This window comes from Bufo gargarizans, chromosome 1 (genome assembly GCF_014858855.1).
Source record: "Bufo gargarizans isolate SCDJY-AF-19 chromosome 1, ASM1485885v1, whole genome shotgun sequence".
NCBI lineage: Eukaryota > Metazoa > Chordata > Amphibia > Anura > Bufonidae > Bufo > Bufo gargarizans.
Window position 1 is genome coordinate 326,919,178 of NC_058080.1, and position 25,129 is coordinate 326,944,306.

Consider the following 25,129-nt stretch of genomic DNA (forward strand, 5'->3'; position numbering starts at 1 on the left):
TCACTTTGGAAATATGCACCTTATATTTGTATCATGTGTCTGTAATTTAAATTAATTGTAACCACACCCTGATGGGAGAGACACGTTTTTGTAAATGCTTTATAAGTCTTCACTTTCACTATCTCTATGCTTGAGGAAGGCTCGTATGAGCTGACACGTCGCAAGATTTGCCATACTATGGGTGAATAAAACAGCTTGGATTGTCATCACAATTTGGAGTGCAGTCCATATATATATATATATATATATATATATATATATATATATATATATATATATATATATATATATATATATATATACACACACACACACACACACACACACAAATGCGAAAATGCCAAAGTTTGGGCAACCTTGTTAATCGTCATGATTTTACTGTATAAATCGTTGGTTGTTACGATAAGAAATGTCAGTTGAATATATCATATAGGAGACACACACAGTGATATTTGAGAAGTGAAATGAAGTTTATTGGATTTACAGAAAGTGTGCTATAATTGTTTAAACAAAATTAGGCAGGTGCATAAATTTGGGCACCACAAAAGAGAAATTAAATCAATATTTAGTAGATCCACCATTTGCAGAAATTACAGCCTCTAAACGCTTCCTGTAGGTTCCAATGAGAGTCTGGATTCCGGTTGAAGGTATTTTGGACCATTCCTCTTTACAAAACATCTTTAGTTCATTCAGGTTTGATGGCTTCCGAGCATGGACAGCTCTCTTAAAGTCACACCACAGATTTTCAATTATATTCAGGTCTGGGGACTGAGATGACCATTCCAGAACATTGTACTTGTTCCTCTGCATAAATGCCTTAGTGGATTTTGAGCAGTGTTTAGGGTCGTTGTCTTGTTGAAAGATCCAGCCCCGGCGCAGCTTCAGCTTTGTCACTGATTCCTGGACATTGGTCTCCAGAATCCGATACTGAGTAGAATCCATGCATCCCTTAACTTTGACAAGATTCCCAGTCCCTGCACTGGCCACACAGCCCCACAGCATGATGGAACCACCACCATATTTTACTGTAGGTAGCAGGTGTTTTTTCTTGGAATGCTGTGTTCTTTTTCCTCCATGCATAACGCCCCTTGTTATGGCCAAATAACTCAATTGTAGTTTCATCAGTCCACAGCACCTTATTCCAAAATTAAGCTGGCTTGTCCAAATGTGCTTTAGCCCACCTCAAGCGGCACTTTTTGTGCTGTGGGCGGAGAAAAGTCTTCCTCTGCATCACTCTCGCATACAGCATCTCCTTGTGTAAAGTGCGCCGAATGGTTGAACGATGCACAGTGACTCCATCTGCAGCAAGATGATGTTGTAGGTCTTTGGTGCTGGTCTGTGGGTTGACTCTGACTGTTCTCACCATTCAACGCTTCTGTCTAGCCGAGATTTTACTTGGTCTGTTACTTCGAGCCTTAACTTGAACTGAGCCTGTGGTCTTCCATTTCCTCAATATGTTCCTAACTGTGGAAACAGGCAGCTAAAATCTCTGAGACAGCTTTCTGTATCCTTCCCCTAAGCCATGATGGTGAACAATCTTTGTCTTCAGGTCATTTGAGAGTTGTTTTGAGACCCCCATGTTGCTACTCTTCAGAGAAAATTAAAAGAGGAGGGAAACTTACAATTGACCCCCTTAAATACTCTCTCATAATTGGATTCACCTGTGTATGTAGGTCAGGGGTCACTGAGCTTACCAAGCCAATTTGAGTTCCAATAATTAGTTCTAAAAGGTTTTGGAATCAATAAAATTACAACAGTGCCCAAATTTATGCACCTGCCTAATTTTGTTTAAACAATTTTAGCACACTTTCTGTAAATCCAATAAACTTCATTTCACTTCTCAAATATCACTGTGTGTGTCTCCTGTATGATATATTTAACTGGCATTTTATATCGTAACCACCAACGATTTTTACAGGAAAATGATGATTACACTTACCGGTAATCAGATTTTCCTGACCCCACGACAGCACCACTGAGAGATGGCTCCGCCTCCATGGACAGGAAACCTGTAGCATAAAAAGGTGGAGCCACTCTCCCACCTCAGTGGGTTTACAGAGCATGAGAGAGGGACTCCCCTTTAGGTTAACACAATATATAAGTATTCTTATTTTATTTTTTGTCATCACACCACGTGAATTTTTCCACCAACCACCACCTTAGGGAGGGAATTAGACGGGTGTTGTCGTGGGGTCAGGAAAATCTGATTACTGGTAAGTGTAATCATCATTTTTCCCCTCCCCCACGAAAGGACCACTGAGAGAGATTACGTAGAATTCAAGGGAGGGTGACCACTTCTAACACCTTAGTACCAAAAAGGAGGTCAGAAATAGAGTCGAGCTGAAGTCTATAGTGCCTTTAGAAGGTAGAGGGAGAAGCCCACATGGCCGCCCTGCAGATCTGGTCAATAGAGACGTTAGACCTCTCTGCCCAGGAGGTAGACATTGCCCTAGTAGAGTGAGCCTTCAAGGACAGTGGAGGAGAAAGAACAGAACAAGAGTAGGCTAGGGAAATAAGCTCTCGTATCCACCTAGCGATGGTACTTTTGGAGGCAGTATTACCTTTTCGAGCCCCAGCGTATAACACTAAAAAGGAAGAGGATTTTCTCCAATCCTTTGATCTCTCCAGGTACTGGATCAGGCACCTTCTTCCATCCAATTAGTGCCATCTATCTTCTTCCTCAGATTTTGGGTCTGGAAAAAAGACTGGCAAGACGATTTCCTGCAACCTGTTAGTCTTAGAAGGTACCTTGGGGATGAACTTTGGATCTGGTCTAAGAATTACTCTATCCTCACGTATGGACAAACAGGGAGTTGATAGACAGTGCCTGAAGCTCGCTAACTCTACGTGCTGAAGTTAATGCTATTAACATAACCAACTTCAATGTAAGATTTTTAATAGAACACTCCCCAATAGGCTCAAAGGGGGGACTGGTCAAAGCTTTTAAGACTAAGTTTAAGTCCCAGGAGGGAAACCTGGGGGCCCTAACAGGTGCAACCCTATCAACTGCCTTGAAGAACCTGACTATCCAGGGAACCATGGCCAGGCTTCTACCACTTAAGCCTGAGAGACCTGAAAAGGAAAGGAATCTCTTCCATATTCTTGCATAAATAGTATTAGTCACCTTCTATCTGCTACTAAGAATGGTGGAGGTCAGGGCTTCCGAGAAGCCTTTCCTAATCAGGTGCACCCTCTCAATCTCCATGCCGTAAGATGTAAGGATCCTATTTCTGGATGCATTACTGGACCCTGCCTCAGGAGGTTCGGAATGTCGGGAAGAACCCACGGTTCCGCTATCGACATGGATCTGAGAAGAGAGAACCAGGCTCTCCTTGGCCAAAAGGGGGCGATGACTATCATGTCTGACCTTTCTTCCCTTATCTTTCTGAGAACTCTGGGTAGGAGCTGAAGAGGAGGAAAGGCATATCCCAGATGGAATTTCCATTCCAGGAGGAAGGCATCCACCCCATATGGGGATTCGAAGGGACTGAGGGAGCAAAATCTTCCTACCTGCCTGTTCTCCCTGGTGGCAAATAGATCTATTTCCGGTACACCCCATAGATCCACAATTTTTGCAAATATAGACGGGTCTAGGGACCACTCCCCCTGCTTTAAACGGTGACGGCTTAGGAAGTCGGCCTGGACATTTTCTTTCCCCCTTATGTGTAGAGCAGATATGTGGGTTAATTTCTCCTCGAACTCCGAGAATATCATCTCTGCCTCCCTCATTAAAGATGGGAATCTGGTACCTCCCTGGCGGTTCAGGTACGATACTACTGTTCTGTTGTCCGACATTACTCTGACATGCTGGTGCTGGAGTTCTGGAAGGGCTGTCCGTAAAGCCAACAATACTGCCCTCAATTCTTTCCTGTTGCACGAGAACTGTCTCTGCAACGGGGACCAGATTCCCTGCCTCAACTGACCTCGGAAATGTGCACCCCATCCCCAAGGGCTGGCGTCTGTAGTGATTACTACTGGATTGGAGTAATTCCACGGGATATCCTGGTCTAAGTTTCCTACCTCCAACCACCAACTGAGGGAGATCAGAGTCCTTTGGCTCAGACATATCTGAGAGTCTAAGGTCATCTCTTTTTGTTTAGTCCAATTCAAAATTTCCCACTGTAATATTCTCAAATGAAATTGAGCCCAGCGGACTGCTGGAATACAGGCAGTCATTAACCCTAGCAATGACATTGCCTTTCGGACTGACATCCTCGGGTTCTCCTGGGCCCTCCGGGCTTCGTTCTGGATTTTTACTATCTTCTCCGCTGGAAGAAAAGTCTTGTCGCACAGAGTCCAACCGAAGTCCCAGAAATATCTGGCTTGTGCTGGGTTCCAACCTGGATTTTTTTTTAATTCATCATCCAACCCAGATGCTCCAGGTTCCGAATCACTGTTTGGACCGATTTTTGACATGTTTCCTGCGATTTTGCAATAATCAAGAGGTCGTCTAGATCAGTGTTTCCCAACCAGTGTGCCTCCAGCTGTTGCAAAACTACAACTCCCAGCATACCCGCACAGCCAAAGGCTGTCCAGGCATGCTGGGAGTTGTAGTTTTGCAACAGCTGGAGGCACAATGGTTGGGAAACACTGGTCTAGATAAGGTAGGAACAAGATATCCTCCTTTCGAATGAAGGACGCTACCTCCGCCATCACCTTGGTAAAGGTTCTCGGAGCTGTAGATAGGCCGCAGGGCATAGCCTGAAACTGATGGTGTCTGATACCGTTGCCCTCTGTAAACGCTACCCTTAGGAATTTCTGAAAAAGAGGATGCATCGGGATATGTAGATATGCATCTTTTAAATCCACCACCGCCATGAAGCAACCCTGAAAAACTAAATGAGTCGCAGATTTTATGGTCTCCATCTTGAACTTTTTTATCACTAGGTATTTGTTCAAATGTTTCAAATTTATAATCGGTAGGATCCGTCCGGCTTTTTGACCAAGAACAGAGTAGAGTAGAACCCCACTCCCTGTTCTGCCTTTGGTACCGGAACCAACACACTTTTCCCTAACAGTTGATCTACCTCCTCTGACAACTTTCTGGATTCTTTTGTCACCACGAACCTCTGAGGACAATGACTCTGGAGCTGCAGCCTTAAGCCCTCTGTTACAATGTTGGTTACCCACTCTCCTGCGACCTCTCTCCAGGCAGAGGGAAAGAACCTTAGTCTCCCTCCTACCTGTAGTCTGGCGTCATTTTTTTAAAAGTTTGTCCTTCTGAGAGGAGGAGGAACCTCCAAACGTGAAACCTCTACCTCCTGACCCCCTGGGCCTGGGAAACTGATCTCTATCTCCCGGCTGTCTTCTTCCCTGAGATCTGGGGACATTCTGAAAGGGACGTCTGTAAGGTCTAAACTGCGAATAAGAACTGTCCCTGACTGCTAGTCGAACTGCCTCCACAGAGGCATCTGCCAGAAAATCCACGGCTTTCTGTAAGGTCGGCAGAGAATTTAAGATCTGATCTCTAGGGCACTTATCCCTTAACTGACCTTCTAACCTTTCTAGCCATAAGGCTAAGGATCTAGCTGTAACAGTTGCTGCTATATTGAGTCTAGGAGGCAGTAGATGCTTCCCAAGTATTCCTGAGGCAAGAGTCTATCTTTTTGTTCAGAGGGTCCTTCAAAAATCCCATATCGTCGAACGGCAATGAATATCTTCTAGACACTTTAGAAATGGCCACATCCAATTTTGGTGCCTTATCCCATGAAGTAGTAGCCTCCTCCTCAAAGGGGTATTTTATTTTCAAATTTTTACTAACGAAGGCCTTCTCGTCAGGCTTCTTCCACTCCCTTTCTATCAGGGCCGATACAATCTTATGTAAGGGAAAACATCTTCTCTTTTTTTCACGTAGTCCCTCAAAGACTGCGTCAGCCACGGACCTATCTTCCCTGACGTCCTCCAGCTCTAACGTAGCTCTAATTGTCTTTAACAACTTTTCCGTACCGGACACTGGAAACAGGAACTTTTTCTCTTGTTCTTCCTCCGCGAAGGATGAATCCTCTGACCTGTCGTCCCTATCATCCTCGCTAATAGACTCTGGCTCTGACTCCGTTCTGTCTACCGATCTCTTTGATGTTTTAAGGGACTCCTTAACCTCTGCCTTAATGAGACTTCTAATGCCCCTCATAAAATTAGGGGATTCCTCCGCCAGGGTCTTCTCAATACAATCCTGGCATAACTTTTTGCTATAGGAAGTGGACAAGGGGCATCCACACAATGCGCATTCCTTATTCTTTTTCTTGGATGTGGCTTTCTTAGCTGCCATCTACAAACCAATAATAGAAACAAGGGGACACATCAGTGATTTCATAAAAGCTCTGTGTCTTACCCCATCAGAAGCATCTCCTATACCGGCTGCTTTTCTGATTCCGTTTCCTCTGGTCTTTTCTCCTCCTCCATGATATCCCTGGAGGTATAGAGGAAAAAAGAAATCAATATGCCACAGGGAACAGCACCTCTCCTCTGAGAGTTCCACATGTTCCCTGGGAGCGCCTCTAGATGCAGCAATCTTCTCTCACTGTCCTCTGAAAAGAAAGACTGTGGAAAAAAACCTGGCCGTCTAAAGCCCCAAATGAGAGCACAGCCGCCTCCGCGTTCTCCTCAGACTGTGTTCCGGGTGCTGGAACGCATAAGGCACATTATATTTCTGGCCTGAACCGGAAGTCGTCAGTGGAACGCACGTCTTAACTGAAACCCATTCCTGCGACTTCCGGTTTGGCGCTCCGACGTGCTCCACTGCACTGGCATTCGCCCGCAGTCCTCCCTGGGTGCACGTCAGGGATGGCCGCCCTCTGGCACGTTTCCCCCTGCCGCCCTGCATCGTGGCAACATCCGGGCCTCTCCTTTGAGGGACCGGTGTCTTCAGGCCTAGGATCGGCAGCTGGCCCGGACCAACCCCCGTCCCTCAGGTGGCATACCCGGTAAGGCTGGCGTGACCCATGGCTCTCTAGGCTTTCCTAGGATTTCCAAAGCATGGGTCCCTGTATAAAAGAACAGCTACACGTCTCCTGCTCCAGGGACAGGAAACCTCACTGAGGTGGGAGAGTGGCTCCACCTTTTTATGCTACAGGTTTCCTGTCCATGGAGGCGGAGCCATCTCTCAGTGGTGCTGTCGTGGGGGAGGGGAAAAATCATGACGATTAACAAGGTTGCCCAAACTTTCGCATCCCACTATATATAACATTATATATAGGTATAAGAGAAATATATATATATATATACACACATACACACACACATTATATATATATATACACATACACACACTATATATATATATATATATATATATATATATATATATATATATATATATATATATATATATATATATATATATATATATAGTTTCTTTCTGTCTAGATGTCTGCCTGGATATTCTTTATGCACGACCAAAGGACTGGAACGATCTTCACCAAATTTGGCACACAGGTACATCAGGTGTCCGGGAAGGTTTTAGACCGGGTCTGAGCTATCTAGGACTTACCGTTCCTGATATATTCCCCCCCAAAAATTACCTACATTAGCCAATAGAAGCCAGCAAGCCTTTCACTTAAATACAAACTGACACTTACATGGTCACATCCCTTATTAGCCAATAGAACTCGTAGGTCCTACTCAATGTTGCCATAACTGATCACAGGTTTTAGCAGTTCGCAGGTCCTTTAATATTTATTCATATGATGTCACAACTACACTGCTAAATGCATGGGGGGCAGGGGCCACTATTAAATGGCTGGGCGCTGTGGAGCTCACCGTTAAAGAGACAGGGCAGGCAGTATGGAGGTCACTGTTAAATGGTTGGTCACTGTTAAAGGGGCCAGCATTGTGGAGGTCAATGTTAAAAAGAGGCGGCCACTGTGGAGGTCAATGTTAAAGGGGCGGGCAATGTAGAGGTCACCGTTATGGGGAAAACTGTTGATATCTTTTTTTTTATGACACACGGAAATATAAAATTAAATAGATTAAATATACCTGTGCGAAGCCGGGTCATTCTGCTACTCTCATATATATAAAAATGAGTTTGTCTGTCTAGACGTCTGCCTGGACATTCTTTATGTGCGACCAAAGGACTGGAACGATCTTCACCAAATTTGGCACACAGGTACATCAGGTGCCCGGGAAGGTTTAGACCGGTCTGAGCTCTCTAGGACTTACCGTTCCTGAGATGTTCCCCAAAAATTACCTACATTAGCCAATAGAAGCCAGCTAGTCTTTCACTTAAATCTGAACCGCCAATAACACGGACACATGTCCTTTATTAGCTAATTGAAGCTCACAGGTCCTACTTCAGGTTGCCATAACAACTGATCACAGGTTTTAGCTGTTCGCAGGTCCTCAAATATTCAGTCATACAGTCTCTTAAACGGACGGCCACTGTGGAGGTCACGGTTAAAGGGGCGGGATACTGTTGATATTTTTTTTACGACACACGGAAACATAAAATGAAATAGATGAAAAAAAGAATGTGCAGCTGCTACTGAGCACACTACTGATTTGTGCTCTGCAGCACGCACACAGATAGTGCATGCGTGGAAAAACTGTAGTATAAAAATTCCATGCCTCTGTTTTTACATGGGAGTCTTTTTCTGTTGGATTTGGCAAGGGTACTTTCACACTTGCGGCAGGACGGATCCAACAGGCTGTTCACCCTGTCGGATCCGACCTTCTGCTGTTTCGCCATGCCGCCGCTCCGTCCTCATTGAGTATAATAGGGACAGGGCGTAGCTCCGGCGCAGTATGGCAGTTCGCGGTGAGAGGCCGCCGGACTAAAAAGTCAGACATGCAGGACTTTTAGTCCGGCGGCCTTTCGCCGTGCACTGCCGTGATGCGCCGGAGATCCGTCCCCGTCCCCATTATAGTCAAAGGGGACGGAGCGGCGGTCCGGCAGCACGGCGAAATAGCGGAAGGATGGATCCGACAGGGTGAACAGCCTGTCGGATCCATCCTGCTCCAAGTGTGAAAGTAGCCTAAGACTAACAGGAAAAATTCTGTCATGCTCCACTGGATACCCCATTGTGAAGATATCATACTCTGCAATCAATGATGCTAGGGAAGGCCATCTTGTAATATGGTATCATAAGGAAAATCATATGGTACCACATAACTACAGCCTTGTGGTAAGGAGCCACAAAGACACTGTGTGCCTCTGTACAGCCTACTGTATATGGCTCTGCTGTGAGCAGAAGGACTGAAGGACAGTTTAGCTAATACACTGTGTAAATACTTTTGAGTTCAGCTCAGACCTTTACATATTTTATCATCACTGAATGTTTTCACTGAAAAAAAAAACCTAATTAAAAGACTGTTAATGTAACATCTCATTCAGGAAAGAAATATAGGACAGAAATACCTCTGATTTTGATGACCGCTCATCAGAGTTCGAACCGTCATCTTCTACTGACTTCTTCACATCAGTATCTGGTTTGCTCCGATCAGTTTTGTTCCCTGGTTTCTCCTTAACCATTTTCTTTTCTGTAAAGGACGAGTTGGTGGCGACAGTGTTACTTGGGTTAGGAGGACCCCGAGGGGAAGTTCCAGAAGCTGCAAGTGCTTTGGAGTTGCCTTTTTTCAGCTTCTTGCTAGTGGATTTAGGAGAGTCTATATTTGGTGGTCTTTTGCTTGAAGGTTTGGGCTCCGAAGGACCACCTTTCGGAGACATATATTCCGTCTTAGGATCTTTTAACGCTAATTTTTGTTCCTTAAAGGCTACTTTAATAGGTGCTTTGTCTTCCTTGGGAGGTTTGTTCTCTGCTGGTTTTCTGGAAGAAGAGGACTCCTTAACTTGTTTGCCAATATCACTTTCTTTACTTTTGCTTTCCGAGTCTTTCCTCATTCGCTCCCTGTGCTCTTTTGTAACTTTGTGGGGTTTTGATGTTTTGCTACTTTCTTTATTGCCATCCTGCAAAATGTTATAAGCAGTGTAGAAAACCGCATACTTTGTATCATTAATTAACATTGTTATTTTGTCTTTTTTTTATTTTTTTTCAGTTTGCTGTGTATTGTGAAAGACTAACCTTTGATCCATATGATGATGGTTTGGCCTTCTTTGGGTCTGAAAATGCAGAGAGGGGGATTGTTGGCAACATGGGATAGTCAGGGCTTGGTCTTGATAAAGTCTCTGCTCCTTCTGGCATGACCATTACCTGAAAATTAAACTCCTGTGTATGAAATAATATGTTTCTAGGTAATAGAATTTTTTTAGAACATACTCAATTTATTTTTACATTTCTGGTGAAATACAGGTATAATAAAGACTCTGGTAGGTCTATTTTGCATGAATACTTGGACATAGCTGTTGTTTTTAGATTTAAGGATGCAATAATTAAACTTAGCAATTTATATTACCCTACAGGCTTTTACAGACAGGGCTCCAGACTAAAAAAAAATAAAAAATAATAATAATAATATCAAGGAGCCATTGGCTCCTAACCTGAAAAATTGTCGCCGTATTTAAAATACATATAATTATGGTATAATAAAATAAATAAGGTAAAATAAAGTCTTACCTAGGGTTGTCATGATACCAAAATTTTTACTCTATGTCGATACCATAAAAAAGTATTGCGATACTCAATACCACGTGGAAAAAAAATAAACCACCATAAAAGCCACATGCATTCCACATTTTATGGAACGTCTGGACCATAATAGAACAGTCCGATCCCAATTTTTGTCGCGACAAGGTAACTAAAAAAATGGGAAGTTGCATGTTTTTTTTCCCCCTGTTTCGGTGTTCACCCCAAAGGAAATATTTTTCAATATTTTAATAGTTCGCACTTTTTTGGGTGTGGCGATATGTAATATTTATTTATTGTTTATATATTTTATATGTAAAATTGGGAAAGGGGGTGATTTAAACTTAATAATTTATTTATTTTTTACCTTTTTATTTAATAACTATTTCCCACCTTAGGGTCTAGAACCTGGGATCTTTTGATCCCTTGTCCTATTCACCCTAATAGAGATCCATCAGGGTGAATAGGACTTCACACTCTCCCTGCTGCCCTGTGCTCTGTTCACACAACAGCAGGGAGCTGACTATGGCAGCCAGGGCTTCAGTAGCATCCTAGCTGCCATGGTAACCGATCAGAGCCCCAGGATTACACTGCTGGGGCTCAGATCAGAAGCTGCCACTGCACCACCAATGAGGAGGCGAGAGGGGACCCTGTGGCCACTGCCACCAATGATTATAATAGTTATAATACTGGGGGGGGGGGAATGGGGGCACACTGCACCACCAATGATTATACTTTATAATACTTGGGTTGAGGGGGAAGGGAGGGGGGTGTCGCACTGAGCCACCAATGATTATACAGTACTTTATAATACTGGGGTTCGGGGGTTGCAGTGCACTGTGCCACCAATGAATATATTTTATGCCTGAATACAAATGCAGGCTGCAGGTGCCGGCCATATACCATACCCGGCACCCAGCTTCTATGACTGCACGTTGCGATCCGCCGCACCTGAGGGGTTAATAGCAGCGGATCGCAGCGCGCAGTCATAGACGGCTGGGTGCCGGGTATGGGATAAGGCCGGCACCCGCAGCGCAGCCTGTGTTTATATTCAGGCATAAACTATATTAATTGGTGGCACAGCGGCCACAGCCCCTCCCCTCCTTCTCCCTGCAATCAGCCCATTGGTGGCAGCAGCGGTATAGGGGGGAGAAACTGCCTGCTCCTTCCCTGTACTGCTGAGAAGAACATGGCACACACTGACAGCAGTGCGTGCCATGTCAGTTTAACTCCTGTGTGAAAGCGGAAGAGCAGCCGAGGGTCTAGGCGCAAATGGCGACTAGACTACAATAGTCTTGTTGCCATCTGGAGCCCTGACAGACATAAAAGACTACATTCAAATTAATATGGGGGTGAATATGTGTGTTTCATAAAAGGGTTTTTTAGTCTGGCTCAATATGACCAAGGCCTCTTCACACGAAACACAACTTCACTAGTGTTTACACCTTCGTAATACAGCACACAGCCATTTTAACTATATGTGCTCACCCCTCCAGCTTTCACCAACTTCCTGAGAAACTCCTTGGTAGGATTGTTGAAAGTCAATTTCTCACAGCGTAAATGGTTTACTGGTGGATTTCCCTCAAGATTCAGAAACAAATCATATGTAAAACATACTTTTTTTGGTTCTTCCTGCAGAACAAGTACAATAATACATTAGTAACAGGTTCCAAAGTCAAACCTACAATGAGAATGAAACTCTAGAGATACACATTTTACCTTGTTTTTAAAATACACTTCAATAGGTAAAATAAAGCCAGCATATCCAGATTCTTCCACTTTATATGGCGGTTCCTTACATACTACCAAAGGAAAGAGAATCAGAAAACATTACATGATCAACACGACTACTATAATAAGTGGCAAAGTAAACATAAGCTTTTTATTTCATTAACTCCTGCACGCATGGAGCAGTGCATGGACCTTTTCAAAAGCTTCTGGTCATATTGCGATTAACTACAAGCATGCGGATCAGTGTCCTGATGCAAATACCACAACATTTCATTAGTGACCAGGACAGGTTTAACCCTTTAGCACTGATTTATCTGTCTGTCACAGGTAAGGGTCCATTCACACGTCCGCAAGTGTTTTGCGGTCCGCAGATTGTGGAGCCGCAAAACTCGGACACCAGCCATGTGCGTTCTGCATTTTGCGGACCGCACATGTCCGGCACTTTAATAGAAATGCCTTTTCTTGTCTGTGTCTGCGAACAAGAATAGGACATGTTCTATTTTTTTTGCAGGGCTGTGGAACGGAAGTGCGGATGCGGACAGCACCCTTTAAAATGAATGGGTCAGAACCCATTCTGCAAAATAGCAGAACGGATCTGGATGCATTTTGAGGACGTGTGAATGGACCCTAAGTGCTAGTTATTGCTCTTCAAACAGAGTTAATAAAAAAAAAAAAAAAAAAAAGCCCAGTTCTGAAAGCCCAAAATAAGATGGATCCTTAACGCCAACTGACATAACCGCGGTGCTCCCCTGTGCATTTGATACGATTTCTCTCTTCACTGCCCTCAAGAATGTTTATTTAAACCCCTAGAGGACTCACGGCGGGCTGATCGGGCTGTGCAAGAGCTGCGCCTCACTGATCAGCGGCACGGACCCAGCAGTCATTGACAGCTGGGCCCCTGCTGCATACGCTGGCATCAGTGAAAACACTAAAATCGGCGTATTAACCCTTGGAATACTGTGGTTAAAGCATACAAGTTCCCTCCGCTTCCCCATCGGGTCCACGCGCTGCAGTGACCCAATGGCAGAGAAGGCAGCCCGATGCCTTCCATAGGCATCAGGGCTTGCCTTTTACGGAAGCCCGTGAGAACCAGCCCCTTAGGCTCTGTCTCACAGGCATGCTGTCAGCATAAAAGCTGGCAGGCAATAAATTAAAGCATTGCATAGGGGATCAGACCCCAGAAGTTGAAGTCACACAGAGTGGGAAAAAAAGTGGTTTTCATAGACAAAAAATAAAAAAAAACACACAAAAATTGTAATAAAAAAAGAAGATACTTTTTTTTATATTGGGTATTGTCGCGTCAGGCTCAATAAAAATATCACATGCTCCACCCCCTCACCTAAACGCCGTAGAAAAAAAATAAAATAAAAACTGCTAAAACAAAAATTATTTTTTTTGGGTCACCTTACATCACAAAAAGTGCAACCCCAAGCAATCAAAAAGGAGTATGCCCCCCAAAATAGTACCAAATATTCACCTCATCCCACAAAGAATGAGTCCCTACATAAAACAAATCGGGCAAAAATGCTTTTATTGTGTAAAACGGTTGTCAGAGTTTAAAAAAATAAAATAAAAAATGTATAATATATCTATCTATCACTGTAAGGCCCCATGCACACGGCCGTGTTTCATAGCCGTGTGCGGGCCGTGGAACCGCGGCCTGGATCCCTCCTGAGAGCAGGAGCGCACGGCGTCACTGGTTGCTATGACGCCGTGCGCTCCCTGCTGCCGGCACAGTACAGTAATACACTGGTATAGATCATACCAGTGTATTACTGTATTGCGGCGGCAGCAGGGAGAACGGCGTCATAGCAACCAGTGACGCCGTGCGCTCCTGCTCTCAGGAGGGATCCAGGCCGCGGTTCCACGGCCCGCACACGGCTGTTAAACACGGCTGTGTGCATGGGGCCTAAATCAGATGGGCAGCAATATATAACTAAGCCAAGCAAGTTTTAGGTTATAAAAAAATTAATAAAATCTATTTGCTCATGTCCCTGGTTCTCGTCGGGGGCCTTTGTTTAGGCTACTTTCACACTAGCGTTCGATCGGATCCGTTCTGAACGGATCCGATCATAATAATGCAGACGGAGGCTCCGTTCAGAACGGATCCGTCTGCATTATATTGGCATATAAAAGCTAAGTGTGAAAATAGCCTCAGACGGATCCGTCCAGACTTTCAAATGTAAAGTCAATGGGGAACGGATCCGAGTGAAGATTGAGCCATATTGTGGCATCTTCAAACGGATCCGTGCCCATTGACTTACATTGTAAGTCTGGACGGATCCGCACCCCTTCGCACGGCCAGGCGGACACTCGAACGCTGCAAGCAGCGTTCAGGTGTCCGCCTGCTGAGCGGAGGCTGAACGCCGCCAGACTGATGCAGTCTGAGCGGATCCGCATCCATTCAGACTGCATCAGGGCTGGACGGAAGCGTTCGGGTCCGCTCGTGAGCCCCTTCAAACGGAGCTCACGAGCGGACAGCCGAACGCTAGTGTGAAAGTAGCCTTACCTGCAACAATAAGTCCCAGCTGTACAATGACACTGCTGATACACACAGGATCTTCTCCCTACCTGTTCTTGTGCAATGCTCTGCAGAACTCCTTTGTCAGCTTCTGTGCCCAGCATTTGTCTCCTCACTGCCTGCAGCTACTCAGTAAAGCCTTAAGCCCTGTGTCTGTGCTCCTGAAGGGGTTAATCTTTCCTGAAGTATCCAGTGGGAAGGAGAGACAGGGCAGAGAGCAGAAGCTCAGCCAGTGCAGGGGAGCGTGGCCAGCACAGTAACGTTTTGTGTACAGACTCATATCTGCTCTCAGGCTTGTGCACAAAAAAAATCAGAGCAGGGAGAGAAGCTGACATCACAGGTCATGAAATCTGATAAAGGAGCAAACTACAGATGCAGTAAGTGCATGGTAAAGTTGTTAATTGGATTAGTTAGTAACATACAAAGAACAAAAATATAACTCGGGCAACCCCTTTAATAAAAAAAAAAGTACATACATTAGGCATTGCCATGTCTGTAACAACCTGCTGTATAAAAATATCACATGACCTAACCCCTCAGATGAACACTGTATAAAAAAAACTGTCAAAAGGTTTTTTTGTCACCTTACATAAGAAGTGTAATACCAGTGTAAGTGTAATACCAAGCGATCAAAAAGTCATACGCACCCTATAATAGTACCAATCAATCATCTCATCCCCAAAAAAAATAAAAAATGAGCCCCTACATAAGAATAATTAAAATAAACTATGGCTTTCAGAATATCGAGACACAAATATATAATTTTTTTAAATGCTTTATTATGTAAAACTGAAACAACCCAAAAATGTAGTCACATTTGGTATTGTCGCGTCTGTAACAACCTGCTCTATAAAAATAGCACATAATCTAACTTGTCAGATGAACACTGAAAAACAAAATAAAAACTGTGCCAAAACAGCTATTTTTTGTTACCTTGCCTGACAAAGTTTCATATAGAGAAACCAAAAATCATATGTACCCTAAAATAGTACCAACATAACTGCCACCTTATTGCATAGTTTCCAAAATGGGGTCACTTTTTTGGAGTTTCTACTCTAGGGGTGCAAATGTGACATGGCAACATAAAATTTATCCCAGTGAAATCTGCCTTCCAAAAACCATACGGCGCTCCTTTTCTTCTGTGCCCTGCCGTGTGCCCGTACAGCAGTTTACGATCACAAATGGGGTGTTTCTGTAAACTACAGAATCACAGTAATAAATATTGAGTTTTGTTTGGCTGTTAACCCTTGCTTTGTTACTGGAAAACCATGGGGAAAAAATGGAAAATCTGCCCAAAAAAGTGAAATTTTGAAATTTCATCTACTTTTTTCCTTTAATTCTTGTGGAACACCTAAGGATTAACAACATTTGAAAAATCAGTTTTGAATACCTTGAGGGGTGTAGTTTCTAAAATAGAGCCATTTATGGGTGGTTTCTATTATGTAAGCCTAAGAGCTCATGCACACAACCGTATGCATTTTGCGGTCCGCAAAAAACACGGATGACATCTGCGTGCATTCCGTACTTTGCAGAACAGAACAGTGGGCCCTTCATAGAGCTGTACTATTGTTGTCCGTAACGCGGACAATAAGGGTCCATTCCCACGTCCGCAAGAATAGGTCCTATTCATTTTCAGTGCAGCCGGAAAATATGCGGACATCACACAGTGTACTGTCCGCATCCGCACTTCCATTTCGCAAAAAAATAGAACCTGTCCTATTCTTGTCTGCAGACACAGACAAGAAAAGGCATTTCTATTAAGTGCCTGGCATGTACGGTCTGCAACTTGCGGACCGCAAAACATTTGCGGACGTGTAAATGAAACCTAATAGGTCATGTTCTATTTTTTTGCGGAACGGAAATGGAATACACACGGAGTAACTTCTGTTTTTTTCTGCGGACACATTGAAGTAAATAGTTCTGCATACAGTCCGCAAAAAGAAACAAAAAACGGAACGGACACGGAAAGAAAATATGTTTGTGTGCATGAGCCCTAACAGTTACTTTATCCTTAAAAAAAAGTGGGTTTTGGAAATTTTCAGAAAATTTTAAAATTTGCTTCTAAACTTATAAGCCTACTAAAGTCGCCAAAAATAAAATGGCATTCACAAAATGATCCAATAATAAAGTAGACATACGGGAAATGTAACGTAATAACTATTTTATGAGGCATAACTATCTGTTTTATAAGCAGAGAAATTTAAATTAGCGAATTTTTCCTTTTTTGGTAAATTTATATTTATTTTTTTATAAAGATGAAAAATATTGAATGAAATTTACCACTATCACGAAGTACAATGTGTCACGAGAAAACAACCTCAGAATGGCTTGGATAAGTAAAAGTGTTCCGAAGATATTACCACATAGAGACATGCCAAATTTCCAAAAAATAGCCTGGTCCTTAAGGTGAAATATGGGAAGGTCCTGAAACGGTTAAATATAAATGGTTATGGGAAACATACTGGTTTATAGTGGCAGGATGCTTCCGCCTGGCAGTGTGTTCAGTGACGTCACCGGCTCTGATGGGCGGGCGTTAGCACTGCCCTAGCCATTTTCCTGGCTAGGGCAGCGCTAAAACCCGCCCATCAGTGTCGGTGACTTCACTGGGCTTCCTGGCAGCCCCATAGAGAGCCCCGATATGTCACGAACTCCTAAAAATGCCTTTGCACTGCGCGATTTAGCAAATGTTTCTGGTGTCTTGTACCCCAGCACTCTGCCTGGTCTATTCATATTATGCATTACTGATATGGAATAGTTTCAAAACATATGGGTCCGCCAAAAAATAAATAAAAAAATAAATAAAAATACTCTGTATCCATATCTATTCCGTTTTTGCTGAACCATCTATTGATGTTCTATATAATTACTGTATACTGTATATGCCATACGGAAAAATGGAACTGGAAACCCTACTAAAACCAAAAAAAAAAAAAAAAGGATCTGTTAAAAACGGACCGCAAAACACTCAAAGCCATACGGTCATGTGAACGAGCCCTAAGTAGCAAAAAAAGGGCTGCACGGATGAGATCTGGTGTGAAGAACAGCTTTAATTTCAAATTTAGAGGGATCCAGCCCCTTGGAAGGGACACTATGGAGTTTTTAATCTGACCTGAACAAAAGTTATGTTTTAATTCAAGGCGCTGGATCCATCTAAATTTAAAATGATCACTCTTTAAATGCCATTTTATTTTTTGGGAATTTTATAACGCATAGAATTACAGAAGCAATTTAAAAAAAAAAAATCAAGAATTTTCTTTTTCTTTTTTCTGTTTTCATTTTTCTTCCTCATCTTCCTGGAGGCTTAACTTGTTTTATTTTTCCGTTCAAATATCCATATAATGGCTTGTTTTTTTGCAGGACAAGTTGTACTTTAACCACCTCAGGACCGCCGTACGCAGGATTGCGTCCTGCCAGCGGTCCGGCTCTTCTGGGTGGACGCATATACGCGTCCTCCCGCGAGAGCCGAGATTTCCTGTGAACGCACGCACACAGGCGCGCGCGCTCACAGGAACGGAAGGTAAGCGAGTGGATCGCCAGCCTGCCAGCGGCGATCGCTCGCTGGCAGGCTGGAGATCCGAATTTTTTAACCCCTAACAGGTATATTAGACGCCGTTTTCATAACAGCGTCTAATATACCTCCTACCTGGTCCTCTGGTGGTCCCTTTTGTTAGGATCGACCACCAGAGGACTCAGGTAGCTCAGTACAGTCGCACCAAACACCACACTACACTAACCCCCCCCCCCCCCCCCCCGTCACTTATTAACCCCTTATAAACCCATGATCACCCCATATAAACTCCTTGATCACCCCCCTGTCATTGATCACCGCCCTGTCATTGATCACCCCCCTGTCAGGCTCCGTTCAGACGTCCGTATGATTTTTACGGATCCACGGATACATGGATCGGATCCGCAAAAAGCATACGGATGTCTGAATGGAGCCTTACAGGGGGGTGATCAATGACAGGCGGGTGATCACCCATATACACTCCCTGATCACCCCCCGTCATTGATCACCCCCCTGTAAGGCTCCATTCAGACGTCCGCATGTGTTTTGTGGATCCTATCCATGGATCCGTAAAAATCATGCGGATGTCTGAATGGAGCCTTACAGGGGGGGTGATCAGTGACAGGGGGGTGATCACCCTGATCACCCCCTGTCATTGATAACCCCCCTGTAAGGCTCCATTCAGACGTCCGCATGTGTTTTGTGGATCCGATCCATGGATCCATGGATCCGTAAAAAATCATGCGGATGTCTCAATGGAGCCTTACAGGGGGGGGGGGGGGGGGGTGATCAGTGACACGGGGGTGATCACCCTGATCACCCCCTGTCATTGATAACCCCCCTGTAAGGCTCCATTCAGACATCCGCATGTGTTTTGTGGATCCGATCCATGTATCCATGGATCCGTAAATAATCATGCGGATGTCTGAATGGAGCCTTACAGGGGGGGGGGTGATCAGTGACAGGGGGGTGATCACCCTGATCACCCCCTGTCATTGATAACCCCCCTGTAAGGCTCCATTCAGACGTCCGCATGTGTTTTGTGGATCCGATCCATGGATCCGTAAAAAATCATGCGGATGTCTGAATGGAGCCTTACAGGGGGGGTGATCAGTGACAGGGGGGTGATCACCCTGATCACCCCCTGTCATTGATAACCCCCCCTGTAAGGCTCCATTCAGACGTCCGCATGTGTTTTGTGGATCCGATCCATGGATCCGTAAAAAATCATGCGGATGTCTGAATGGAGCCTTACAGGGGGGGTGATCAGTGACAGGGGGGGGGTGATCACCCTGATCACCCCCTGTCATTGATAACCCCCCTGTAAGGCTCCATTCAGACGTCCGCATGTGTTTTGTGGATCCGATCCATGGATCCGTAAAAATTATACGGACGTCTGAATGGAGCCAAAGTCTCATATTCTACTAACTTGTGTCAAAAAATAAAATCTCACATGGACGCACCATACCCCTCACGGAATCCAAATGCGTAAACATTTTTAGACATTTATATTCCAGACTTCTTCTCACGCTTTAGGGCCCCTAAAAAGCCAGGGCAGTATAAATACCCCACATGTGACCCCATTTCGGAAAGAAGACACCCCAAGGTATTCCGTGAGGGGCATATTGAGATTGAAATTTTTGTCCTAAGTTAGCGGAAAGTGAGACTTTGTGAGAAAAAAAAAAAATAAATCAATATCCGCTAACTTATGCAAAAAAATAAAAAATTCTAAGAACTCGCTATGCCCCTCATTGAATACCTTGGGGTGTCTTCTTTCCAAAGTGGGGTCACATGTGGGGTATTTATACTGCCCTGGCTTTTTAGGGGCCCGAAAGTGTGAGAAGAAGTCTGGGATCCAAATGTCTAAAAATGCCCTCCTAAAAGGAATTTGGGCCCCTTTGCGCATCTAGGCTGCAAAAAAGTGTCACACATGTGGTATCGCCGTACTCAGGAGAAGTTGGGGAATGTGTTTTGGGGTGTCATTTTACATATACCCATGCTGGGTGAGAAAAATATCTTGGTCAAATGCCAACTTTGTATAAAAAAATGGGAACAGTTGTCTTTTGCCAAGATATTTCTCTCACCCAGCATGGGTATATGTAAAATGACCCCCCAAAACACATTGCCCAACTTCTCCCGAGTACGGCGATACCACATGTGTGACACTTTTTTGCAGCCAAGGTGGGCAAAGGGGCACATATTCCAAAGTGCACCTTTCGGATTTCGCAGGCCATTTTTTACACATTTTGATTGCAAGGTACTTCTTACACATTTGGGCCCCTAAATTGCCAGGGCAGTATAACTACGCCACAAGTGACCCCATTTTGGAAAGAAGACACCCCAAGGTATTCCGTGAGGGGCACGGCGAGTTCCTAGAATTTTTTATTTTATGTCACAAGTTAGCGGAAAATGATGATTTTTCTTTTTTTTTCTTCTTTCCTTACAAAAGTCTCATATTCCACTAACTTGCGACAAAAAATAAAAAATTCTAGGAACTCGCCATGCCCCTCACGGAATACCTTGGGGTGTCTTTCCAAAATGGGGTCACTTGTGGCGTAGTTATACTGCCCTGGCAATTTAGGGGCCCAAATGTGTGAGAAGAACTTTGCAATCAAAATCTGTAAAAAATGACCGGTGAAATCCAAAAGGTGCACTTTGGAATATGTGCCCCTTTGCCCACCTTGGCAGAAAAAAAGTGTGACACATCTGGTATCGCCGTACTCAGGAGAAGTTGGGGAATGTGTTTTGGGGTGTCATTTTACATATACCCATGCTGGGTGAGAGAAATATCTTGGCAAAAGACAACTGTTCCCATTTTTTTATACAAAGTTGGCATTTGACCAAGATATTTTTCTCACCCAGCATGGGTATATGTAAAATGACACCCCAAAACACATTGCCCAACTTCTCCTGAGTACGGCGATACCAGATGTGTCACACTTTTTTTCTGCCAAGGTGGGCAAAGGGGCACATATTCCAAAGTGCACCTTTTGGATTTCACCGGTCATTTTTTACAGATTTTGATTGCAAAGTTCTTCTCACACATTTGGGCCCCTAAATTGCCAGGGCAGTATAACTACCCCACAAGTGACCCCATTTTGGAAAGAAGACACCCCAAGGTATTCTGTGAGGGGCATGGTGAGTTCCTAGAATTTTTTATCGCAAGTTAGTGGAATATGAGACTTTGTAAGAAAAAATAAAAAAAATAAAATCATCATCATTTTCCGCTAACTTGTGACAAAAAATAAAAAGTTCTATGAACTCACTTTGCCCATCAGCGAATACCTTAGGGTGTCTACTTTCCGAAATGGGGTCATTTGTGGGGGTTTTCTACTGTTTGGGCATTGTAGAACCTCAGGAATCATGACAGGTGCTCAGAAAGTCAGAGCTGTTTCAAAAAGCGGAAATTCACATTTTTGTACCATAGTTTGTAAATGCTATAACTTTTACCCAAACCATTTTTTTTTTTGCCCAAACATTTTTTTTCTTATCAAAGACATGTAGAACAATAAATTTGGCGAAAAATTTATATATGGATGTCGTTTTTTTTGCAAAATTTTACAGCTGAAAGTGAAAAATGTCACTTCTTTTGCAAAAAAATCGTTACATTTTGATTAATAACAAAAAAAGTAAAAATGTCAGCAGCAATAAAATACCACCAAATGAAGTGTAAAAAGTGCTCTGGTCATGAAGGGGGTTTCACCTAGCGGGGCTGAAGTGGTTAATGCCACCATGGCATACAATGTAGTGGAAAGCTGGAAATAAAATTCCAAATGGGGTGGAATTAGGAAAAAATTAAAAATAAAACGCAGTTCCTCAACCATTTTATAGGTTTTCTCCCTACGGCGTTCCCTTTGTGGCAAAACTGACCTGTGCCCTTCATTCTCTGGGTCCGTACGATTACAACGATACCACATACCGGTATGTATAGGTTTCTCATGTCTAAACACTGTAAAAATAAATTAAAACTTTTTTACATTACCATATGTTCACCCCCGTTTTTCTTTTTTATTGTTACGTCTACTGAGTTGTGTGGGGGCTCATTTTTTGCAGGACGATCTGTAGTTCTTATTGATACCATTTTGGAGTGTGTGACTTTTTGATCACATTTTATACATTTTTTGGGGTAAGAGAAGCAATGAAAAAATTGCAAAACAGACATTTTGCTACTTTTTTCCATTACACCATTCACCGTATTGGAAAAGTTTCAGACGCAGTGATGTCCATGATATTTATATATTTTGTTATTTATGTGGGGTTTTTTGCTACGGGAGTATTTTTTTACTTTTTTTATGTACTATTTTATGTAATTTATTTTTTTCTTCAATTTTCAATTGCTCATCTCTTGTGTTGGTCAGCCATCTGCTAGCCAACATAAGAATTAGGCTACTTTCACACTAGCGTTCGGCTAGCGTTCGATCGGATCCGTTCTGAACGGATCCGATCATAATAATGCAGACGGAGGCTCCGTTCAGTACGGATCCGTCTGCATTATTTTAGCAAAAAAAAGCTAAGTGTGAAAATAGCCTAGTACGGATCCGTCCAGACTTTCAATGTAAAGTCAATGGGGGACGGATCCGCTTGAAGATTGAGCCACATTGTGGCATCTTCAAACGGATCCGTCCCCATTGACTTACATTGAAAGTCTGGACGGATCCGCACGCCTCCGAACGGCCAGGCGGACACCCCAACGCGGCAAGCAGCGTTCAGCTGTCCGCCTGTCCGTGCGGAGGCGAGCGGAGCGGAGGCTGAACGCCACCAGACTGATGCAGTCTGAGCGGATCCGCCTCCATTCAGACTGCATCAGGGCTGGACGGCTGCGTTCGGGTCCGCTCGTGAGCTCCTTCAAACGGAGCTCACGAACGGAAACCCGAACGCTAGTGTGAAAGTAGCCTTACAGCTGTAACACGGTCTTCAGAGAGACCCAGCATATTAAAAGTCAATTGCCGGCATCCCCATTGACTGCAGGTGGATGCTGGTAATAACCGGGAAAAGCGTGCTTAGTGTTTAGATGCTGTAATCACACTTGACCAATGTCATTACAGCCTTTAGATGTCATGATCATGGTCAATAACAGCAGGTCTCTACTGTTTGAAACTATGGAGACCCGCCGGCCATCTCGAAGAATACCCACCTAGTGTTGCTGGCTCAATACAATGATGGCAATACCAAACTTGTATAGTTTTTGTTATTAACATTGCTTTTATTTTGGCTTACAGAGCTTTAGGAGGGCTTTTTTTTGTTGGACAAACTGTAGTTTATTGATACCATTTTTGGGGTACATACAACTTTCTGATCATTGTTATACTTTTTTGAGGGGACAAGGTGACCAAAAAAAAGACCAACTGCGTGTTCTATTGTTAGTCTATGCAGGAACATTTAATATTTTAGTAGTTCAGACATTTTTGGATGCGGTGATACCTGATATTTTAATTTTTTTATTGTTTATATTTTGTATATATAACATTGGGAAAAGATGGTGATTTAAACTTTTAATATTTTAGTGTTTTTTTTAGTTTTTTTTAATTCTTTTGAATCCTTGACTCAGATCTATTAGGGTGAATAGGATTTTGGCACTCTCCCTGCTGAGCTCTGCCTCATGTACAGCTTAGCAATAAGTGTGATTGCTGTTCCCCCTCTTTGTGGCTGGGTGCCTGCTGTATAATATAGCCAGCACCAACACGTATGGAGCTGGCTTACTGCAGCAGCCTGCTCCATACAATTCCCTGTGCATCATGCTGTACACGTACGGCATTATGCATTAAAGGGTTAATGGGAGGCACCTGATGTTATCAATTTTAAAACTTCATGTAAATCTTAATAAGTGACACAATCCCCATGTTGCCCATTATATGAGGTCTCTTGCTATTAATATGAGGCACATGGAGGTACTAATGTAATAACACCATGTGCCTCACATTATTAAAAGTACACAGCATGAGCCACATACATATTAAAAGTGTGGTAAACCTCCTGCAGCAAGATCTTCCTGGATGCTGAAAAGTTAAAGGACATTTGATTATGTCTGTGATCAGTAATAACTGGATGCTATTGTTCACATGGAGATAATATCAAAGGTCATTTAGCTTATCAGCTTCCAGCACCGCGTGGATGCAATGAGTTCTCAGGGGGAGAGAAACTCAGCATGCGCTGCGCTTTAGTGACTGAAACTAGACTGCACAATAGCGCAGTATTAAAGTACTGAAAAAGTACCAAGACTTCAATACCAGATGCAACCCTATTATGTAGAGAAAGTTAATATAAGCCACTTACTAATGTATTGTTATTATCCATATTGCTTCCTTTGCTGGCTGGATTCATTTTTCCATCATATTATACACTGCTTGTTTCCATGGTTATGACCACCCTGCAATCTATCAGTGGTGTCCGTGTTTGCATACTATAGGGAAAACCACTAGTCTATCTGCAACAATTTTTACTGTACCACACCAAAGGTTAACAGCAAAACAAACCTCAATAATACCCTGATTCTAAAGTTTACAGAAACATCCCATATATGGTCAAAAAATACTGTATGGGCGCATGGCAGGGCTCAGAAGAGGAGTGCAATACTGTTTTTGGAGGGAAGATTTTCGGGTAACATGTTGTACTTGAAGAGACCATGAGTAACATCTACAGTGGAAACTCCCAAAAAGTAACCCCATTTTGTAAAATATACCCCTTGAATAATTTATCGAGGACTGCAGCATGTGCATTGACCCAACAAGCATTTTAAAGAAAGAATTTAAAAACACTTTAGCTGTCATCACATTTTTCCCAATCAAATGTTGCTTAAGCCCCAAATCAAGCAAGGGCTTGGTTTCCTGTAGGACAAGCTATAGGTTTTAT

General features: G+C 43.4%; 1 protein-coding gene across 4 annotated transcripts in view; it reads right to left on the reverse strand.

The window, feature by feature from the left end:
• MLLT1 (MLLT1 super elongation complex subunit) overlaps nucleotides 1-25,129 on the reverse strand; it is a 205,772-nt gene that overhangs the window by 70,938 nt on the left and 109,705 nt on the right. For 3 of the 4 annotated variants that reach the window (XM_044306040.1, XM_044306058.1, XM_044306067.1), the window contains 4 exons: nucleotides 12,240-12,322; nucleotides 12,009-12,152; nucleotides 10,020-10,163; nucleotides 9,356-9,904 (listed from right to left, as the gene is read on the reverse strand). In XM_044306040.1, coding sequence (XP_044161975.1) covers nucleotides 9,356-9,904; nucleotides 10,020-10,163; nucleotides 12,009-12,152; nucleotides 12,240-12,322 — 920 coding nt within the window. The remainder of the gene's footprint in view (nucleotides 1-9,355; nucleotides 9,905-10,019; nucleotides 10,164-12,008; nucleotides 12,153-12,239; nucleotides 12,323-25,129) is intronic. The other variant, XM_044306049.1, reaches the window with a different exon arrangement.